This window comes from Giraffa tippelskirchi, chromosome 9 (genome assembly GCF_054371585.1).
Source record: "Giraffa tippelskirchi isolate mGirTip1 chromosome 9, T2T-mGirTip1v1.2.pri, whole genome shotgun sequence".
NCBI lineage: Eukaryota > Metazoa > Chordata > Mammalia > Artiodactyla > Giraffidae > Giraffa > Giraffa tippelskirchi.
The window spans coordinates 6,017,236-6,039,376 of NC_137283.1; the positions used below are offsets into that span (position 1 = coordinate 6,017,236).

Consider the following 22,141-nt stretch of genomic DNA (forward strand, 5'->3'; position numbering starts at 1 on the left):
AAAAATGACAGAATGATCTGTTTGTTTCCAAGGCAAACCACTCAGTACCACAGTAATCCAAGTCTATGCCCTGAACAGTAATGCTGAAGAAGCTGAAGCTGAACAGTTCTATGAAGACCTACAAGACTTTCTAGAACTAACACCCAAAACAGAGGTCTTCTCATTATACGGGACTGGAATGCAAAAGTAGGAAGTCAAGAAATACCTGGAGTAACAGGCAAATTTAGCCTTGGAGTACAGAATGAAGCAGGGCAAAGGCTAACAAAGTTTTGCCAAGAGAATTCATTGCAAACACCTTCTGGTCATAGCAAACACCTTCTTCCAACAACACAAGAGAAGACTCTACACATGGATATCACCAGAGGGTTAATACTGAAATCAGATTGATAATATTCTTTGCATCCAAAGATGGAGAAGCTCTATACAATCAGCAAAAACAAGACCGGGAGCTGACTGTGGCTCAGATCATAAACTCCTTATTGCCAAATTCAGACTAAAATAGAAGAAAGTAAGGAAAACCACTAGACCATTCAGGTATGACCTAAATCAAATCCCTTACACAATGGCAGTGATAAATAGATTCAAGGGATTAAATCTGATAGAGTGCCTGAAGAACTATGGACAGAGGTTCGTGACATTGTACAGAAGGCAGTGATCAAGACCATCCCCAAGAAAAAGAAAGGCAAAATAGTTGTCTGAGGAGGCTTTACAAACAGCTATGAAAAGAAGAGAAGTGAAAGGCAAAGGAGAAAAGGAAACATATACCCATTTGAATGCAGAGTTCCAAAGAATAGCAAGGAGAGATAAGAAAGCCTTCCTCAGTGATCAATGCAAAGAAATAGAGGAAAACAATAGAATGGGAAAGACTAAAAATCTCTTTAAGAAAACTAGACATACCAAGGGAACTTTTCATGCAAAGATGGGCACAATAAAGATGGGCACAATAAAGGACAGAAATGGTATGGACCTAACAGAAGCAGAAGGTATTAAGAAAAGGTGGCAAGAATACACAGAAGAACTGTACAAAAAAGGTCTTCATGACCCAGATAATCACGATGGTGTGATCACTCACCTAGAGCCAGACATCCTGGAGTGTGAAGTCAAGTGGGCCTTAGGAAGCATCACTACGAGCAAAGCTAGTGGAGGTGATGGAATAACAGTTGAGCTATTTCAAATCCTGAAAGATAATGCTGTGAAAGTGCTGCACTCAATATGCCAGCAAATCTGGAAAACTCAGCAGTGGCCACAGGACTGGAAAAGGTCAGTGTTCATTCCAATCCCAAAGAAAGGCAATGCCAAAGAATGTTCAAACTACCGCACAATTGTACTCATCTCACACGCTAGTAAAGTAATGCTCAAAATTCTCCAAGCCAGGCTTCAACAGTATGTGAACCATGAACTTCCAGATATTCAAGCTGGATTTAGAAAAGGCAGAGGAACCAGAGATCAAATTGCCAACATCTGCTGGATCATCAAAAAAGCAATAGAGTTCCAGAAAAACATCTACTTCTGCTTTACTGACCATGCCAAAGCATTTGACTGTGTGGATCACAATCAACTGTGGAAAATTCTGAAAGAAATGGGAATACCAGATCACCTGACCTGCCTCCTGAGAAATCTGTATGCATATAAAGAAGCAACATTTAGAACTGGACATGGAACAACAGACTGGTTCCAGATTGGGAAAGGAGCACGTCAAGGCTGTATATTGTCACCCTGCTTATTTAACTTATATGCAAGTACATCATGAGAAACGCTGGACTGGATGAACCACAAGTTGGAATCAAGATTGCCAGGAGAAATATCAACAACCTCAGATATGCAGATGACACCACGCTTGTGGCAGAAAGCAAAAAAGAACTAAAGAGCCTCTGATGAAAGTGAAAGAGGAGAGTGAAAAAGTTGGCTTAAAACTCAACATTCAGAAAATGAAGATCATGGCATCTAGTCCCATCACTTCATGGCAAATAGATGGGGAAACAGTGGAAACAGTGAGAGACTTTATTTTTTGGGCTCCAAAATCACTGCAGATGGTGACTGCAGCCACGAAATTAAAAGACACTTGCTCCTTGGAATAAAAATTATGACTAACCTAGACAGCTTATTTAAAAGCAGAGACATTACCTTGCCAACAAAGGTCCGTCTAGTCAAAGCTATGGTTTTTCCAGTAGTCATGGATGGATGTGCGAGTTGGACTATAAAGAAAGCTGAGCACCAAAGTATTGATGCTTTTGAACTGTGGTGTTAGAGAAGACTCTTGAGAGTCCCTTGGACAGCAAGGAGCTCCACCCAGTCCATCCTAAAGGAAATCAGTCCTGAATATTCTTTGGAAGGACTGATGGTGAAGCTGAAACTCCAATACTTTGGCCACCTGATGCAAAGAACTGACTCATTGGAACAGACTCTGTTGCTGGGAGAGATTGAAGGCGGAAGGAGAAGGGGACGACAGAGGATGAGATGGTTGGATGGCATCACCGACTTGATGGACGTGAGTTTGCATAAACTCCGGGAGTTGGTGATGGACAGGGAAGCCTGGCGTGCTGCAGTCCATGGGATCACAAAGAGTCGGACACAACTGAGCGACCGAACTGAACTGAGAAGCATTTTCTATGAAAAGTCAGAAAAACGGTGGGTTACAGAGCCCACACTTAATTAATATGAAAGAAAGGGAGATGGAGCTACTGAAGGACTGAGACAGACTGAAAGCCCCACCAGAATGAGAGGCAAGCCCCCTCAAGCCTGTCCACAGCAGCAGTACACGGCGTGGGGCGTCCAGAGGGGGCCTGCAGAGTCTGTCTCCAGAGTCTTCCTTCTCTTTCAGCACTCCACTGAGATGTCTGAAGGAGAATTTTCAGGCATAGAGAAAAAATGAGAGCAGAAAATCCCAGCTCTGCTCCAGAGACGCTACAAGCAAGGATGTGACATGGTTTCCAACACACGTCATGTGTGAATGAAGGCCGCCGCCCCTACCAGCTGCCCATAAGGAACGGGGGAGCCCAGATCCTGAACATCAGAGGCCGACCCTACACTCAACAGACATACGACACCTGCCAGTCCCCAGGTCCTAAGTGACAAGTTTTAACCTCAGCTGGGACCACCCCACAGAACCCCAGCCTGCAGAGTCACTGTCTGCTGAAGTCGCCCCTTGAATATCTAAACCCTAACATCACCCACCTGGACTCCTGCGCGCTCCTCCTTCCAAACCAGCACCCCCTCCAGTCTTCCTCACCTCCGCGAAGGGCTAGTCCATCCTTCTAAGCTGCTCAGGCCAAAAGCCTGGTGTCATCTGTCTCTCACAGCTCACATCTGAGACCCAGATGTATCTGATGAGGGGTTAGTATTCCAAACAGACAAAGAACTCATACATCTCAACATTAAAAACAAAACAATTGAAAACTAGGTAGAGGATCTGAACATACAGCAGTCTGTATGTCTGCTTAACGGCCAACAGGCCCATGAAAAGATGCTCAACGGTCTCAAATCATCAGGGAAATGCAAATCACAACCACAGTAAGATATCAGCTCACACCTGTCAGAACAGCCAGCATCAAAAAGATCAGAGATAACAAATGCTGGTGGGGGTGTGGAGAAAAGGGAACCCTTGTACACTGGTGGTGGGGATATCGCTTGGTGTGGCCACTATGGAGAACAGTATAGAGGTTCCCCCAAAACTAAAGATAGCACCACCATACAATCTGGCCATCACACTTCTGGGTATTTACCCAAAGAAAACGAAAACACTAATTAGAAGAGATACACCCCCCGATGTTCATAGCTGCATCATTTACAATAACCAAGATATGGAAGCAACGTTAAGCGCCCATCAACAGACAAATGGATAAAGAAATTGTGGTATAAATACACAATGAAACAGTAATGATAAAAACTAACGAAATGTTGCCCTTTGTGACAAAACGGATAGACCTAGAGGGTATTATGCTAAATGAAATAAGTCAGAGAAAGAGAAATACTGTATGATATACTTATAGGTGGAATATAAAAAAACAAAATGAACAAAGCAAATGAACAAACATAACACAGCAGAAACATAGATTCAGAGAACAAACACGTGGCTGCCAAAGGGGAGAAAAGAAATAGATGGGGGAGATTAGGAGGTACGGACTTCCTGCTGAAAAATAAATGAGTCATGGGTATGAAGTGTACAGTGCCGGGAAGAACATCAGCAATTATGCAGTATTTTAGGTGGCAGTAGTGTTAAAGAATCCCAGGAGACACAAAAGACACAGGTTCGATCCCTGGGTTGGGAAGATCCCCTGGAGGAGGGCATGGCAACCTCTCTCCAGTATTCTTGCCTGGAGAGTCCCATGGACGGAGGAACCTGGCGGGCTACAGTCCATGGGGTCACGCAGAGTCAGACAGAAACAAAGCAAAAAGCCTCGGCATTGCCTTCCGCTCACACCCCACATCCGATCGCTCCACCTCAGAATTCATCCAGATTCCCGCCCCACGGCACCGCCCCCACCATCTCTGCCCTGGCCCAAGCTACCACCATCGCCTGCCTGGATCGTCACCGCCATCTCCTGACTAGTCTCCTTGTGCCCCTTTCTCCTCTTATGATCTAGTTGCAACAAGCAGCTGGAACAATCTCGCTAAAATGCAAGTCAGTTCACGTCATCTTCTACTCAAAGCCCTCATCTTCGCAGTGCACTTAGCATCAGTGACAGCGAATACCCCAGGGGATGGCCCCCAGGGTCCCACATGACGGGGCCACAGCTACCCTCTGACCTCATCTTCTCTCCGCTCTACCTCCCTTCTCCAGCCACACGACTTCCTGTCTCAGTCCGGCATGCAGGGGCCCCCGTCCCTGGTCCCCAGGGCCCATTTCTTTTTGCTGGACACATTTAGCAGGTCATTGACAAGGCCTGTCCTTCATCACCCACTGGGGTCCTTCATCACCCGCTGGGGTCCTTCATCACCCGCTGGGGTCCTTCATCACACCCTGGGGTCCTTCATCACCCACTGGGGTCCTTCATCACCCCCTGGGGTCCTTCGTCACCCGCTGGGGTCCTTCATCACCCGCTGGGGTCCTTCATCACCCCCTGGGGTCTTCGCCCAGCTGTCTCCTTCTTAGTGAGGTCTATCCAGCTGCCACTCCAGCCCATCCCCTAGCTCCACCACCCTGTCCCCCCTATTCCCAGGTCCGCCTTCCCTGCTTTATTTTTCTCTATAGAACTTAACATCTTCTAAAGCACCCCACCACTGTACTTCCCCAGCAGAAGAGAGCTTCATGAGGACACACGTTCTTCCGTGTGTTCTGTTCACTAAAGTATTCATGGCTCCCAAGACAACAGCTGGCACACATTAGGTGCTCAGTAAAAGCCTGCTAAGTCAATGGGAGGTGCTCTAATCTCCTGGGATTCTGGAAGGGCTTCTGAGGAGCCATGTATACCCTGAAACCGAAAGCCAAATTTTGTGTTGGATTTTTTTTCTTCTTTCTGAGAGCCTGTGGCCAGAATCTCAAAGGGACTGATGACTAAAAGGAGGTTGAAGAAACACTTATATAGGCACCTGAATTAAACAAGGATGATTATAGTTTTCCTCCAACAATGAACAAACTGCATTCACAGCTATCTACTAAGAGGGGAATGTGTGATCCATGCATGGTCTGATTACACTGGGTTCTTGATTCAGAACTGCAAGCCCAGCATCCAGAGATTTGTCTTGGGAATCATTTATGAGCAGATAGTGAATAGGTAGTTCTATGATGCTCGGGGCGTCTCTGGTGGCTCAGAAGGTAAACGATCTACCTGCCATGCAGGAGACCAGGTTTGATCCCTGTGTCGGGAAGATCCTCTGGAGAAGGGAATGGCAACCCATTCCAGTATTCTTGCCTGGAGAATTTAATGGACAGAGGAGTCTGGTGGTCTACAGTCCATGGGGGTCACAAAGAGTCGGACACAACTGAGCAACTACATTGTTTGTGAGCCAGAACACCGAAGAGAATGAGCAAAGATGTGTTTTCATACATTTGAAGCTGGAAACAAAAGGGTCTGTCTGGTGGCCTGCACATGAGGAGCAGGTGAAGGATCCAGGAGGGCAGCCTAACAGGCAAAGAGCTGCATCCCGCTTCCTCCATCACCTCGGCCCCACTGGGAAAGGGCCAGGACCTGGTCCCCAAAGAGCAAACCCCATCCATAGTTCCCACCCATCCACTTACCCCCAGCTCTGTGATGAAGCGAAAAGACTCCACACGCACACCCTCAAGCATCCATCGGGCACACAAACGTCCCTCCATCGGGGCCCAGCTCCACCCCTCAGCACGGCTTACCTTCCCCGATCATTGAGACCCCCACGGACATGCCCATGAACTTGCTTTTGGTCCACACGTGAGTGTTGACACACAGTCTCTTCTCCTTGCACTCACAGTAAAAGCAGGAGATGGGCGGGTGGTGAGACACCTGCTCGGCCACAAACCGCAGCTTGTAGTTCTTGGAAGAGTCGTCGGCCATCGGGTGTTCGTGGCCCGCGGGGGCCGGGGGAGCAGTCCTCCTGGCCTTGACCTTGTCCTTGGGAACCTCCCAGGAGCAGTGGAATGTCTCACCAATGATGGGGTTGTAGGGCTTCTTGGCCAGGGCGCCCTTGCGGCCCTCGTGGAAGGCAGTGAGGTAATACTCCACGAAGCCGATGACCCGGTCCTGTGGCGTGGCCCCTGCCGTGACGGCCAGCAGCAGGTCGGGGTGCGCCAGGAAGTCAGCATACATCTCCAGCAAGGACCGCTTCTCCAGAATGAACGTGGGGAGCACCACCTGCGCCCGGAGGAGACAAGGTCAGCGAGCCCCATGGTTACAGGTGAAAGCTGGGGCTGCCACTCCGCTTAGGCACGGTCCCCAGGGCTGGCGCCAAGGCCAGTTCCGTGGATGTGTGCACACGTGACAAATCAGAAAGCAGAACGTCCGAGGAATTGGAAATGGCTGCAGCGGAAATGATGCCCACCCGGCTTCGTCAACGAGACTGTCCTGAGCTGTCTTCCACTCTGCTCACCTGGGCTGAAACCACAGCCTCTGTCTCTCCCTCCAGGGCCGGTGCCTTGCTAACACGCAGACCTCTATCAACACCCAGCTCTCCACCATTTAGAGACGTGAAGAAAACAGCTCCCAAGGGCTTTTTTTTTGTATTCTTCCTGCCATCAGGCACTGCCAAGGGAGATGCTCAAACCCGGATCCTGGGGCTCAGGGCTGCTATGTCAAAGGGGGTCCAGATAGACCACCATCCACTGAGAGTATCTGGAAATTGCCATAGGAAGAGCAGTAGAGAAACCCTACCAGGATCAGGGCAGAAAAGGAGTATAGAAAGGGCCTGGCCCACATCTCTGGAGGCAAGGCCAGCTAGCAGGCAGTGTCCACAGGGCTACTACGCACAAGAGGGGCCATGGGTGGAGGCTGCTCCACGGGCTGGGTCAGGAGAAATGAGCTATAAAGAAATAGACTGGGCTTACAGGCAAAAGCTTCTGGTAAACTGACTGGCAGAGGGGTCACCCACCGCTGTGTCAGTGGCCCCATTACTGAAGACAGGGAGGAACCTGGAGGGTCTATGGCACTCCTCATTGGTCCCAAGTGGGTCTGAGCGGTCCCTCGTGTGCCACACAACCCAAACGCCCAGAACCCAGGGATTAGGCCACCTAAAGCAGGTGATGGACTTTCTGGGAAACAGGTAACCCCTCAGCACGCCTGACCTGCTATCACCCCTCAGTGACCTCACTACAAGGCGGCTGTGGACCAGTAACTGCCCCCGCTCGGCTGCAAGACAAGCCTCTGCGGACCTGGAATGCCATCTCACTCGGCTCCTCCTCTCACTAGAGTCACCGGGTTTTGAAGCAGGAAGACCAGTCCTGACCCTTGAACTGTTCGGGTGAGGGGAGGGCTTGGCCAAGGTCACACAGCTGGCTTACGCTCCTCCCTATGTGGCTGAGTCTGTCCTTCTGTCACATCCGTGGCCCCAGTTCATTCGAAAGCATCGCTGACTGGGAATATCACACACAGACCTGTGACTGGGTCCCCATCTTGGCCCTCGCTGGGACTGTTCCTCTTGAAAGATGGAGACACAGTGGAAGTGAGGTACCCTGACAGACAGGCGGACACGAGACAGCCTCGAGAACAGCAAAGCACAGATATCTCACAATAAGCTAGGGAAAGGCCAGCCCACCAGGAAGGAGAGGTCGGTATCCTTCTTAATGCTTTTCTATCTTCCACTTGAAAACTATGTCAGAGGACAAGGCAGCTGTGACGAGTCAAAAGGAGCCAGGCGTAGAGTGAACACGTGACACAGCCCACGGACCACAGAAGGACCCCAAATTCAACACGTCTCTCTTGGTGACAGGAGTGTCTTTACATTTCTTATGGGTATCTTTCTGCTTTATTTTTCTAATAAACTGCAAGAAGAAACATCTAGACCACAACCATACAAACTAACGGAGATTTTCTAATTTTCTTCTGAGCCCCAGCTTGACAGAATTGAGCATCTCAGAGCCCGAGGACTCGAGCTGACCAGGAAAAATGCATCCTGGCTCACAGTGGCCTTCAGACCCCACTGACCTCGCCTCCTACGGCTCTGGGTGGGAGGAGGTCAAGTTCAGGCCTCCTCCTCAATGCTCTGTGGGGGCCTGGCTATGCCTCTCACGTCCTCCCCCAACAGAGCCACTCGAGGTCCCCCCAGGAATGCCTCCCACACAGGCTGTGCAGGTTGGGAGCTGTAGATTTAAGTAGCCTTGGAACTCCCCCTCCTTCCAGCCAATAAAGTTAAATTATAAAGAAAGGGACTTCCCTGGTGGTCCAGTGGTTAAGACTGCACTCCCAGTGCAGGGGGGTTGGGTTGGAAAGCAGATTCTCAAACACTGGACCCGCAGGGAAGTCCCCCGCCTGCAGGTTAATGACGGTTTGGGGCTGGTGGATAGCCCCTAACCCTGGGAAGAGTGAAACAGACTAGAGGGTGGAGCTCTCATCCCACCCTTTCCCCTGGGCTGCTTCCTGACCCCCTTGCTGTAATCAGGGGCAGGAGAGGGGTGGCCCAGCCATCCATTCTGATGTCCAGTGAACGCTCACCTCGTTTGTCACTGAGGGACAAACTGTCTCACTGCTTTCCACTGAGCTACCACGGAGCTCCACATGAAGATGGCTCCACGGCCTGGCTCCTCCTTCCCACCCCCTGGGACGTGGTGTCTCCCTCAACAACCCCACCTCTGGGAGGAGTTCTCAGGTCTGCACCCAAGACGGAAAATGAAGGCAAAGAATCATGCAGATGTTTCTGCTCTCCTGGGAAAAGGGCTAGAGTGTAAGACATTTCCCCTAGGTCAGCATTTCTGAACTCAGAAGCTGAAGGATTAAGACAAATTAAATAGGGACTTCCCTGGTGGTGCAGTGGCTAAGACTCTGCACCCTCAATGCAGGGGGCTTGGATTCGATCCCTGGTCAGGGAACTAGATCCCACATGCACGACTAAAGACCCTGAGTGCCACAGCTAAGACCTGGCACAGCCAAATAAATACCTATGTAAACAAATGTTTTTTTTAAAACAGAAATAAATGGAGAAAAGAAACTGCTGATCATTAAAGCCCGAAAGCCTCTTTGGGATGCTGTGGTCAGCCCTCTGCCCTCACAGGTGAGGGGACAGACAGGGGAGGAGGCAGGGAAGCTGTGTGGAGGGAACCTCAGGGCCCCCGACTGCTCTCCAAATTGGGCCCATCACCCCAACACCACGATTCTCTGCTTCTGGCCAGTGAGAGCATCTTCTCTCCCTCAGTGACAAACGAGGTGAGCGTTCACTGGACATCAGAATGGATGGCTGGGCCACCCCTCTCCTGCCCCTGATTACAGCAAGGGGGTCAGGAAGCAGCCCAGGGGAAAGGGTGGGATGAGAGCTCCACCCTCCAGTCTGTCTCACTCTTCCCAGGGTTAGGGGCTATCCACCAGCCCCAAACCGTCATTAACATGCAGGCGGGGGACTTCCCTGGGGGTCCAGTGTTTGAGAATCTGCTTTCCAACGTGGGGGAATTGGGTTCAACCCCCGGTCTAGGAACTAAGATCCCACCTTCTGTGGAGTAACTGAACCCATGAGCCATAACTAGAGGAGCCCGCAGGCCTCAACAGAGACCCAGCACAGCTGGAAAAACAAAACCAAACCTGGCATTAACATGCAGATGGGAGGGAGCCGTTGGTGAGGTGCCCCTTCTCTGGAAAAGCGCAGCTGACACTCCCCAACCCACCCTGCTTTCCAGCTGTCACACCCACCTGCTGCTTCTCCACACCACAGTGGGGCTCATCTTTCTAAACTCTCTAAGGGACAAAGTCCAGGGGGTCCTCACCTTCTCCAGTCTCACTCTCTCTCACTCTCTGCCTCCAGCCTTCCCCTCACAGGTGTGCGTGCACACGCGCGTGCACACACACGTTCAGTCCTGTCTCTCTTGCCTGCCCTCCCTCCTGCCTTGTCTAAATGAGAACAGCTCAAGGGTAACCTCCTCTAGGAGATCTTTCCTCACAGCTCCTGCTTCCCGGGGAACCCACCCACCGGCTCCTTGATTATAACCGTCAGACACCCCCACTGTAGCACCTACAGGGCTCTCTTGCTTTGATCAATGCTAAAAAGAGCATTATTGGAACAACTGGGGGAAATTTTGCTACGGGTGCGTTAGGGAAGCCCACTGACTGAAACCGCAGACTCTGGCCAGGCACCACAGCAGCCGTTTGCGTGAGTTATTTTACGACAGGAAGTCCTGGTAAGGAAGGCGGAACTAAGCCACCACCACCCGGAAGAGCTCGGGAAAGGTCAAAAGGAGACACCACGTGTCCTCCCACCTCCTTCTCGCTGGCATCCATCTTGGCTGAGCAATGCATACACCACCAGAGACAACCTGGAAACGAATCCCGTCACCACAAAACCTGAGACTACGGAGCCACGTGGCAGGGCAGTTCTCCTGGGTTCCCACACCCTGCTGCTTTCCGCCTGGCGCCCCTTCCCAGGGAAGTCTCTTGCTTTGTCAGCATGTTTGTCTCCTTGGACGATTCATTTCCGAGCGGTAGACAAGAGCCCACTCTTGGGCCCTGGAAGGGCCCCCCCTTCCTGCAACAGGAGTGTAGGAAAGAGGGTGGCATCGATGTTAACCTTCCCAGGGTGACAAATGAGTCGTGCAGGAGAAGGTCCCTGTCAGGTGATGATCTGCCCAGCTCCACTCACTGAGGGACATCAGGGAGGAGTGCTGTGTCTGCAACCTACCCTGAAATGGCTCATCAGAAAACGAACAGGTACATACACATGCATGTATTCCTGTGATGGACAGAGACAAGAGGCAGGGAGAGAGTGGGAGGGGAGGAAGAAGAGAGAAAAATGCAAAATGGCAACATGTTAACAATTGGCCGATAAAGGTGAAGAATGTATTTACAAGTTCACTGTTCTCTTCCTGCAACTCTGCTGTAGGTGGGAAAATGTGCAAAACAAGGAGTGGAAAGGAAAAGAAAAAAAGGCCCTACTAGGGATGCAACACCTGGGAATTTACTAGTTGTCGCAGACAATGCTCCTGAAATGAAAGATGCAGGGAATGTGGTCTCACAGCCAACCGCAGGTTCCACCCACTAGGCACGTGTTCTACACTTAGTGATGCTGTGGCGCTGTCAGCTCTGGGAAAAGTAGAATTCCCGGAGAGATGGAGGCGAATGGGGCAGCCATGGGGTGACTGTCTCCCCGTTTATCTCTTGCTGGTGTTTGTGGAGCATATCCAACCCACGTCTTCCAAACCAGCACCGTGATCATCCTGGGCAAAGACGTTGCTCTTCCCTCTAAAGTAGATGCTCTCGCGCCTGTGGTCCCTCCCTGACGTTCTTTTTTTTGGTTCCTTTGCAAATCAATCACTTAATCATCTGTGTCCTGGGACACTAGACACGATCGCCAGGAAGTGGGGAGGACTAATTGGGCTGTCTGTCTCCAACAGAGAGGTAAGCGAGGGCCCAGCTGCTCACAATGACGGCAGCCAAAGGGCTGAAAGCACTACTGCAGGTTTATCAAGCCATCCATCAGGGCTGCCTTTTCTGCTATTAACATAATTAAGACCATGAACTACTTTGGGGAAAAGGAAAAAAGATCTGCACTTGGGAATCAGAGAAAAATTAATTACAGTTAAAGTTGCAGCAGTCTAGAAGAACTACCCTTTGGGTTGGGCTCCTAGAACCTGGAAACAATTGACTGCCCACTGAGAAGGTCCAAGGGTCCCCGGAAAGAGTGATGGCCTGTCCCTTCCCCACAAAGGGGAGCACAGTGGGCCTCCTCTAAGGAAGGGCTGGGCAGGAGCCATCTCTCCAAAGAAACATCAGTTAACTTGGTAACCGGGAGAGCCATCTACATGATACTCTGCCATTAAGACTGGCAAATCCACCGGGAGCAAACAGCAAGGAAAGGAAACCAAGATCAGCCCCCAAGATGGATCTATGCAATCCTTTAAGGCAGCCAAAGGAAGTACACAAAAGTCCAGCCTTACAAAGCAAGCAGGAGAGGATCCACACTGCCAAGGGGTCTCTACTTAGCCGACAGGATTCTCCCCTGAGTTTCCTTAAAGGGCCAGCTCCCTTCATACCTATTTCATGGTGCTTGGGACATCACAAAAGGCATTCATTAAAACTGTTGTTGGATGAAAAGAGTTTCAAATAAAATTTTACTTTTTCTGAGAAGGTGTTTACTACATATAGAGAGGTGAATTTGTTGGAATCAGGTCCCACGTAGCCTCAGGGTTCAAGACCTTGGCTCGTCGGAGAGTCAGAGCCTGTGAGTCGAGGATCACTTCTTGGCCGCGACAGCCGTGAGGACCTGGACAAATTTTCCCCTGAGAAGAAGGAGCGTTAAGCACAGCAGTGCTGTTGATCGGTGCATGTTGTGACTGAGCCTGGAAATGTGGCCTAATAAAATCATGTGAACAAAGGAGAAAGCTGTGGGTTTAGGATGTCCACTGTATAATATCAAGTAGCCATTGGAGGAGGACACGCAAGACAACACAATGGTCTGCTGGGAGGTGCTCCATCCGTGAACATGAATGAATCCAGGCCATGAGAAAGTTTTCGTGCTCAAACCTGGCGGCAGGCATGCGGGTGTCTAATGTGATTCTCTAGGGGGGTCCACGAACCACAACCACAAACTCAATCTCCTCTTGGTTTTACAAACAGCAATACTGGAACAATTTAAACAATTTTAATTTTAAGAGTCAGAGAAAATTAGAACAAAGAAATGAGAAAAAAAAAATTTTTAAGAAATTAAAAAAAAAAAAAAATCAGAAACTTCACAATGATCTCAGTGAGTTTCTCTCTCAATGTACAAAATCTTGGCTAGCATCCTTGATAGATGGGATATGCATGGGGCACCCAAGGAGAATTCAATCCACTTTTTGCCTTGCACTAGTTCTGACCACAGTTATTCCAAATTTACAGAGAAGGAAATGGAGACACTCGGGGGCAAGGTGACCCAGTTGGGATGCATCCAGCCTCAGAGCCATGGGCATGGACACAGGGCTCTCCTGCGAGTCCCTGGGGTCTTCTTCTACTCGGCTGCCTGCCTCCTGCTCCAGTGATGAACGGCATTCGCTATGGGCAACCCCTCTGCCCCTTCACGGAATCCCAGCCCCCTTCCCTCTCAAGTTCCCACAGGCATCTCCACCCTCTCTCCCGACTGTTTCCATCAGCATTCAAACATCTTCAGAAACTAAACTTGTCAATTTCAGACCTTCCTTCCAATTTTCTGCTCCCCTTTGCATCAAAACTCCTTGAAACTCTACGGCCTGTCTCCACTTTTTCTCCCCAGCCTCCCTTGAAGCCACCCGATCATACCTTGACCAAAACCAAGGTGATGGTCCCTCTGCAAGCATGCTTTATCTCCACCCTCAGCAGGAAAGCCATGCGGTGGAGACTCCCTTCTCTTTGAAACACTGTGTGACCTCACGCGATCGTGCTCCTCCGCTTCCTGTCCTCTCTCTCTTATGACTCTCCTCCGTCTCCTCTTTGGACCCTCTCCATCTCTCCAGACTCTACATATTGGAGATTCTCTGTCATTTCCTGCCTCTATTCACTCCCTTTTAGGAGTGAATGGATCTCTCAGACCCAAGAGACTCAAGGTTGAACCTGGGGTATATCCCCCTGACCTCCTCATTCTGTACCTTCTTTCCCTTGGTAAGTGGGGGTGGTGGTCAGCTCCACTGTGGCCCTCAGTGAACTTGAGCCCCTGGAGATCACACTCCTGCACAGCCCCCTGTAATACTTGAATCAGAGTAGAGCTGACATGGTGTTGGTTTGGGGCGTAAGGTTTATCAGTGTGTACTTTTGCCCTCCTGGGAGTTTTGAGCTGGCTACCCAGCTGGACAGACCGTGAAGGAAGGATTCACGGAGAGAGAAGGTCCTAGAACTTCATGGTGAGAGAAAGGCCCAGCTGTTCCAACCAAGTCCAACCCACAGTCAGCCCAACAGCTGAGGACAGGCACGTAAAGCACTGACCACAGGCAAGACCAGCAGGAGAACTGCTCAGCTGAGCCCAGCCTAGACTGCATAACTGTGAACAAGTAAAACGGTCATTTTAGGTCGTTTTGTTTAGGGTAGTCAATTCTTCAGTAAAAGATCTTTGAAACGAACAGCAGTTCTAATTTTTATTATCCCAGTTGCTTGGGTTAGTCATTCTTGATTCCTCTTTAGCTCATATCCTACATCCGATCTACACGCAAACAGGACAGTCATAGCCCGCTGGCACACCTTCTGTGTACACCTAGAATGTGCCACCACCCTTACCACTGACTGTCACCTCCTCCGTTTCCACCATGACCTTGCTGCCTGCACCCCACTCGCCTTGTCTCAGTCCACTTTCCACACAAGAGTCAAAATAAGCCTTTAAAAATATAAGGAAGGGAATTTCCCTGGTGGTCCAGTGGTGAAGAACCCGCCTTGCAATGCCAGAGATGTGGGCTGATCCCTGGTTGGGGAACTAAGATCCCACATGTCACAGGGCAACTAAGCCACGTATCGAAACTACTGAAGCCTGTGCGCTCTGGAGCCTGTGTGCCTCAACCAGAGCGCAGGCACTGTGACAGAAGATCCCGCAAGGTGCAGCAAAGATCCTGTGTGCAGCAACCAAGACCCGAGACAGCCAAACACAGAAATAAATATGACAACAATACAAGGAAGGCCCTGCATCCCTCTGCTCAAAACTCTCCAGCAGCACCCACACCACCCAGAATAATACCCAAGTCCACACAGTGTCCGACTAGGTTCTCTGATCCAGCCCCTGCCACCCTGCCAACTTAATTTCCTGCCAACCCACACAAGTCACTCTCATCCTGGCACAGCGGTCATCCTCAAGTGCCAAGCAAGATCCACCTTGGGCCTTGTCCACTCACCGTCCCCTCTGGCCTGAATGCCCTTCCACTACGAGGTCACCTGCCTGACTTCTGCATCTTCATCTGGGGTCTGCACTCCAGTGATACCTGGGGGATCCTGCTCTGAGCAGTTGATCTAGGAGGCCCGCCCTCCCCCTGTCACCTTTAACCCTGGCCCGCCATGCCCGTGTCTGCATTGTGTTTCTATTCCTACATCCTTTTCGCTCTCGTTTCCTGTCTCCTTCCACCACCACACAAGCTCCACGAGGGCGTGGATTCTGAATGGTGGGCTCACGGGGGCACTCCCAGCATGTAGAACCACATGGCTGTGGAGCCCAATAGATACGTACTAGATGAGGGAGCACGTGTATCATAAAGCTGCTTTTCACAGCCCTGGAGACAAGGGGGAAATCATCATAAACCTCTAAGCTCAACCTTGCACCCTGGGGCCCGCCTCCCTGGAGCCCATGATGTGGCAGGGCAGTGGCTCTGAACACATTTCCCAGCTGCTGCAAGCCCTCCAGAGGTTCCCCGTAGCTCCCAGGATCAAGTCCACCCTCCTTCAACGGGCCACAAGGCTCTGCAGATCTGACCCCTCCAGACTGGAGGCTCCTCCGGGCCCCACTAGTACACACTCACCGCACACCCCTCCACCGTACGCTCTCTGGCTTTGCCCATGCTGTTCCCTCTACCAGGAACACCCTTCCTCTCATTCCTTCCACTACTGTTGACTTGTTCTTCAGGCTCCACTTACATGGCCCTTTGTCAAAGTGCCCTTCTGTGACCTCCATCTTCTCTGGCTCCTTCTTTTCCTGTGTTTTCCTTCCTGGGCTACCCACAGTTTGCGGAAGTGCAGCAGATTACCCAGTGGAGGAATCTGCCAGCAACTTAGGCTTCTGGAACCACAACCGAGGAAGGAGGGCAGGCAAGGGTGCTTTTCGAAGCAGAACCAGAGACCTGTGTTGAGGGGCCCAGTGAAAAATGAAAATGCAAGTCCTCCTGTTCAAAATGAATTTCAAGTCAGCAACAGCAGAGTGGTAAGCAAGCCTGGGGTGCTTCTGAGCATGGGGTGCTGTACGACCCTACCAGTCACATGTCCAGGAAACTGCAAAATGCAGCCCTAAAGGCCTGGTGAGGCTGCTGACCTGTGAATGTGGCAGCACTGGCCATCTCTGCAAAGACAGAGCCATGTGCTTATTTTATGGAGAGACCAGAGCTTCATTCTTGAGTGGAGGAATCTTCCCTCTCCAGGGTGCCTGCTCCCTGGGCCAAGTGCCATTCAGGCCAAGTTCATCCACTGACAGTTTAGCACAAGCTTCACTGAAGGACACAGTCAAGAGCTGAGAAGAGGAGAGGAGACAACAGGAAAGATTTGATCTACACACAATAAACGCTGGAGAGGGTGTGGAGAAAAGGGAACCCTCATACACTACTGGTGGGAATATAATTTGATGTAGCCACTGTGAAAAACAAACTGGAGATTCCTCAAAAAAAAAAAAAAAAAAAAACCACTAAAAATAGACCTACCATATGATCCAGGAATCCCAGTACTGGGCATACACCCAGACAAAACCATAATGTGAAAAGATACATGCATCCCAGTATTCACAGCAGCACTATTTACAGTAGCCAAGACATGGAAACAGCCTAAACGTCCATCAACAGATGAACGGATAAAGAAGATGAGGTGCATATATAAAATGGAATATTACTCAGCCATTAACAAAGAAAGAACTAATGCCATTTGCAGCAACATGGATGGACACGGAGATGATCGCACTTAGTGAAGTCAGTCAGACAGAGAAAGACAGATACCATGTGATATCCCATAAATCACGACACAAATGAGCGCATCTACAAAACAAAAACAGAATCAGAGGCACAGAGGACAGAAGTGTGGTTGCCAAGGGACAGGGAGGATGGGGAAGGGACAGAGGGTGCGTTTTGAGACAAAGGGAAGGCGGAAGGGCACAACCTTTAAACGAATGATGCGGCCATAGGACGTGACAACAACCGGTTAGAACAAGCTAGTTCAAGACGGCGGGTGAGTTGACTTCCACCAGACCTCGAGCCTCAGTATATGCTCAGGGTAACACATCAGCAAACGAAAGGACACACCCACCGGTGCCCGGGGAGTTCTGAGGCTGCCCATCAAACATCAAAAAGCGGATGGTGGCCCAATTCCTGGAAATCCCCGCCCCTTCCACAAAATAGTGGTAATAATTCTCCTGCTCATTAGCCTATAAAAACTAAAGATGCCGTATTCGGGGGCCTCTCTCACCTTCTGAGAGGGCCCACACTCTGTCTCTCTAAACTAATCCACCTCTTACCTATCACTTTGTCTCTCACTGAATTCTTCTGAGATAAGACATCAAGAGCCTGAGTTTCATTAAATCCTGAGACCAGGTGTACGATCTCAATTAAAAGACCTTGGGCTCAAGTCCTAATCTGGGTTGTAGTTTCAGTTTGGGATTAGCAGATGCAAACTATTACATATGAGATGGATAAACAATGTTATAAACAAGATGGATAAACAAATGTCAGATGGATCAACCCCTATTCTAGAGAAGATCACGTGAGGCCAGACTAAAGGAGTTCAGGCCCTGCACACACCCTGAGCCCCAGCAGCAGCTCCGCCCTGGAACCACTGCTCTACAGCTCCTCACCAAATCCTCCTGAGTGGGGACACACAGGCTCGAGGGCATTAGACAACTGTGTCCCCCTCTGCCTGACAAAGCAATAAAGCTATTCTTCTCTACATCACCCAAAACTCTGTCTCTGAGATTCATTTTGGCACTGGTGCACAGAGGCTGAACTTGCAGCATCAGAATCAGGACAAGGCAAGGGAACCCAAGGTAGGTTAGACTGTCAAGTCCAGGCACCTTCCACAACCCACAAGGCCACTGATGCCCACCCTCACCTCTGAGCGGAAAGCACAGTGGCCTTTCCTCTCGCCTCCAGAACAAGGACCCTGCCCCTAGTGGGGGGAGGCTCCACATGGGCCATCTCCTGGACATCACCATGGGGATGCTGAGTCCTCTCAACAGTTTCCCAGGAGGAGTGCACACCAGCAAGAGTTGCTGCATGTCCACCAACCAGTGGGCAAACAGCTCTCCATCTGGGCACCGAGGTCTGGGCACCAGCAGGGTTAAGGCCAACGACAGGCGGCGGCAGGTGGCCAGGTGCCCGGGAGGAGGGGCCAGGCTCACTCGCACCCCCACCATCTCCTTCCTCCTGTTTTCTGTGGCTAATGTGCCATGTGCGTCTCTCTAGGTCACCTTTCATCCTCTCAGGGACACAGTAGGAGACAAATCCCATCTGGATCTGTCCTCATCATCTCCTGTGCTCTCCCCGCCCTTGGAGCACTTCAGCCCCTCCAGAGACCAAATGCCAGGCTCTCCCTCTTGGGATGGGTGTCCACATGAAATATCCTTTCCAGGGACATTCTGGGTGATCCAGTGGTTAAGCTCCATGCTTCCACTGCAGGGGCTCAGGTTCAATCCCTGGTCAGGGAACTGAGATCCCACATGCTGTGTGACATAGTCAAAAAAAAAAAGCCTGTTCCAAACATCCCTGGGGCATCCATGCTTGACAGGGAAGCCTGGGAGGGAAATACAGTGCCCGGACGACCAGCCACAAGTCCCTGGGGACGCGCCCTCCTACCTTGGTCAGATCCATCCCAAGCTTGAGCTGAGAAATGAGGTGAAGGATCACACTGCGCTGGTCCTCCATGACGCCCAGCTCTGTCTCTTCCTGATCTTCAGTGTCGCTTTTCTCATCTTCGGACAAAACCAATTCAGGGCCTGAATTTGGCTAAAACAAGATCATCAATAAAAATCACCAGCTGGTCTGAGAAGGGAGAGGCACAACACCGCACCCATGTTCTTTGGCAAAAGGGCAGAGAGCTAGGCTCGCCCAGAAAGAACTTCTCCACCAGCTGGTGCTCCCGGCCGTGGGGCGAAGACGACCTTTGGGGCGCAGGCCCCGCCTGCAAGCACTGCAGGAACTCGCTCATCTTCCCCCCCAGTCAGTGAGTGAACATTCTGACCTGAGCACCTCCCCTGACAAAAAGGAAGAAACTATGAATAACTGTAACATACAGGCATGAATCCCTTCATCTCCACTATTCCCAAATGATGTTCTGTTAACTTGTACAACCCTCTAGACTTAATGTAAATTTACACTAGCTTAATGTAAATTTAAGTAATGCAGATTTCTGTTTATAAGCAAACATCAGACACCTCTGAAACTGGCATTACCTTATTTATGTGAAAATTTACTCTGAAATTATTTCTACTCCCATTAGTTAATATCAAGACGGCACGTGTGACCAAAAAAGGCTCAATGCCGGCATTCATTTAGGCAGGGAAACAAAAATGAAAACATAAAGAAAAAGTCTGAAATGGTGCAGCAATGCTAAGCTTCAATCCACCAGCAGACCCTGTGCGTTCCTTGATGCAAGTTTTATTCATTCAGTTGCTTCATTCCCATTTTCCAAATTACACAGAAAGCAGGCAAGTTAATAAAATGTGCCAGGGGGGTTGCTGAGTGCAAAATTTTCTGATACCTAAGTACCAAAGAACTCTTCTCTTGAAGAAAATCTTTGTATTCACCATTTCTCACTTATGTCCTCATAGTACTTGTCTCTATGTCAGCAAAAGCACTCTACACCAAACATGACAGAATTGTTTCTAAGTACTGCTGACAGGTCAGACACAATGAACTTAAAATACAGAAACACAGGAGCTTGAACGTTTTCATATAAAAGGATACAGATTTGTCCAAATATCCACACAGAAACGAATGATTTTCAAGCTCAGGAGACAGAACCATCTCGTCTGTTTCCGATGCACACAAGTTACTTAGCTATCACGGCGTTGATAATCGTCTGGCTTCACACACACATGCTGGCCATTCCTCCCCAAGGCTCCAGAGGAAATAAGGCATTATTCCCACTGGGGTAGCAGTTTTTAAAATTTCAATGGCGGGACTTCCCTGATGGTCCAGTTGGTTATGAACCCACCTTGCAACACACGAGTCATGGGTTCGATCCCTGGTGGGGGAACTAAGATCCCACATGCCCCGGAGCAAGTAAGCCTGAGCCACAGCTGTGGAGGGCGTGTGCCACAAAGATCTCGAGGGAGGCAGCCACATACACACATAAAGATGCCGTTTAAAAATAACAGGAAGACTTCAACTGAAGTAGACATCTTCCTTAAACATATTTCTCAAATTACTCCCCAGTCCACGGGGCTGTCCTCCAGCCAAGAGTCGAGTTTCCATTGTCCGGGTCCCCAGATTCACGGCACGTGTCTTATGTGACAGTGCTGGAAAGGTGCTTTGCTGGGTACACTGAAATAACTGAGGGCCTCTGTCCGCCAGTCGTGATCCAGACGACGGACCTGAGGGAAGTCTGCGGCCACGGTGGGAAGTCAGGGCAGGGGGACAGGAGCCCAGGCCTTTCTGTCAGTGCCCGCAGACCCTGTATCTCCTCCAGCTTCAGCTCCTCTGCTGCAGTGCCCGTGGCGATCAAGGCCGCTGCAGCTCTGAGCCCGACGCGCTAAGGCAGGGCCACCCTCCCACACACCTGTCCTCCTGACTCTCCTCGCTCCTCTCCTCTGCATTGCAGGGGAATTTTAAAGGGTGGCTGCCTCTGTGCTCTGGCAGTTTGCATCTCCAATCAGGTGCCACCGAAGTCAGAAAGCTCAGACACCCACCTTTCAATGCGAAGGTGAAAAGTGTTAGTCTCTCAGTCCTGTCTGACTCTTTGCGACCCCACAGACTGTACAGCCTGCCAGACTCCTCTGTCCATGGGATTCTCCAGGCAAGAATACTGGAGTGGGTAGCCATTTCCTTCGCCAGGGGATCTTACGCACCCAGGGATTGAATCCGCATCTCCTGCCCTGGCAGGCAGATTCTTTTACCACTGAGCCACCAGCAAAGCCCATGCCTAGCTGATGCAGCTGCTACCTCCTCTGCAGTGATCTGACAGGCAGGAAGTATTAGCAGACTTCTGTCCACCTGGGGCAGTGGGGCAGGAGAGGGCAACACCTGGGCAGCTTGTGTCAGGAGGAGAAAGCACAATTGAAAGCAACCATGGGGCTCGCCTGCTGGTCCAGTGGCTATTCTCTGCAATCCCCATGCAGGGGGCCCAGGTTTGGTCCCTGGTCAAGGAACTAGACCCACACCCCGCAACTGAGAGCTCACATGCTGCAAGTAAAGATCTCACACAACTAAGACCTGGCCCGACCAAATATAGTTAAATAACGTTTTTTAAAAAGAAAGCAAATCAGGTTACCAGCCTGCACTGGAGGAGGCAGGCATGACTTTCAAGGTCCCTGAACATCTCAACAAGAAAGGGAGGCTCCATGGGACAAGACCCTGAAGAAGAATGGATACCTGTAGGTGTACAACAGAATCACTGCTGTACACCCGAAAGGAACACAACATCGCTCATCAACTGTTCTCCAAAATAGAAATCCAAAAAGAAAGGGAGCTCCATTGGGAGTGCAATTGTTCCTGCTTGAAATGAGTTGCTCTCTCAAAGTACTGAGAGTAAGGTAAACAAATCAATAGCTCAAGTCAGCTTTGTGAAGTGAAGAAGTCTTCTTTTTTCTGAAACTGTGATTTTTCCATCTGCCTGTAGGCCAGTGCGTGGGGGACTCTCCACCCCGCCCATCCATAGCCACTCTCAGGGAGATGCTTACAGGCCACCCAGACCACACGTCTCCTGCTGTCTGCCTTTCTTGAAAACTAAACCCAGCCGGTCCCTGATTTCCAGGAGCCAAGAAG

The 22,141-nt window shown here is 50.2% G+C and overlaps 1 protein-coding gene across 16 annotated transcripts in view; it reads right to left on the bottom strand.

Annotated features, from left to right (window-relative positions):
• The window catches only part of OSBPL10 (oxysterol binding protein like 10), a 330,377-nt gene that overhangs the window by 16,366 nt on the left and 291,870 nt on the right, over positions 1 to 22,141 (bottom strand). For all 16 annotated transcript variants that reach the window (XM_081526990.1, XM_081526981.1, XM_081526980.1 and 13 more), the window contains 2 exons: positions 19,013 to 19,162; positions 6,290 to 6,767 (listed from right to left, as the gene is read on the bottom strand). In XM_081526990.1, the coding sequence (XP_081383116.1) occupies positions 6,290 to 6,767; positions 19,013 to 19,162 (628 nt within the window). The remainder of the gene's footprint in view (positions 1 to 6,289; positions 6,768 to 19,012; positions 19,163 to 22,141) is intronic.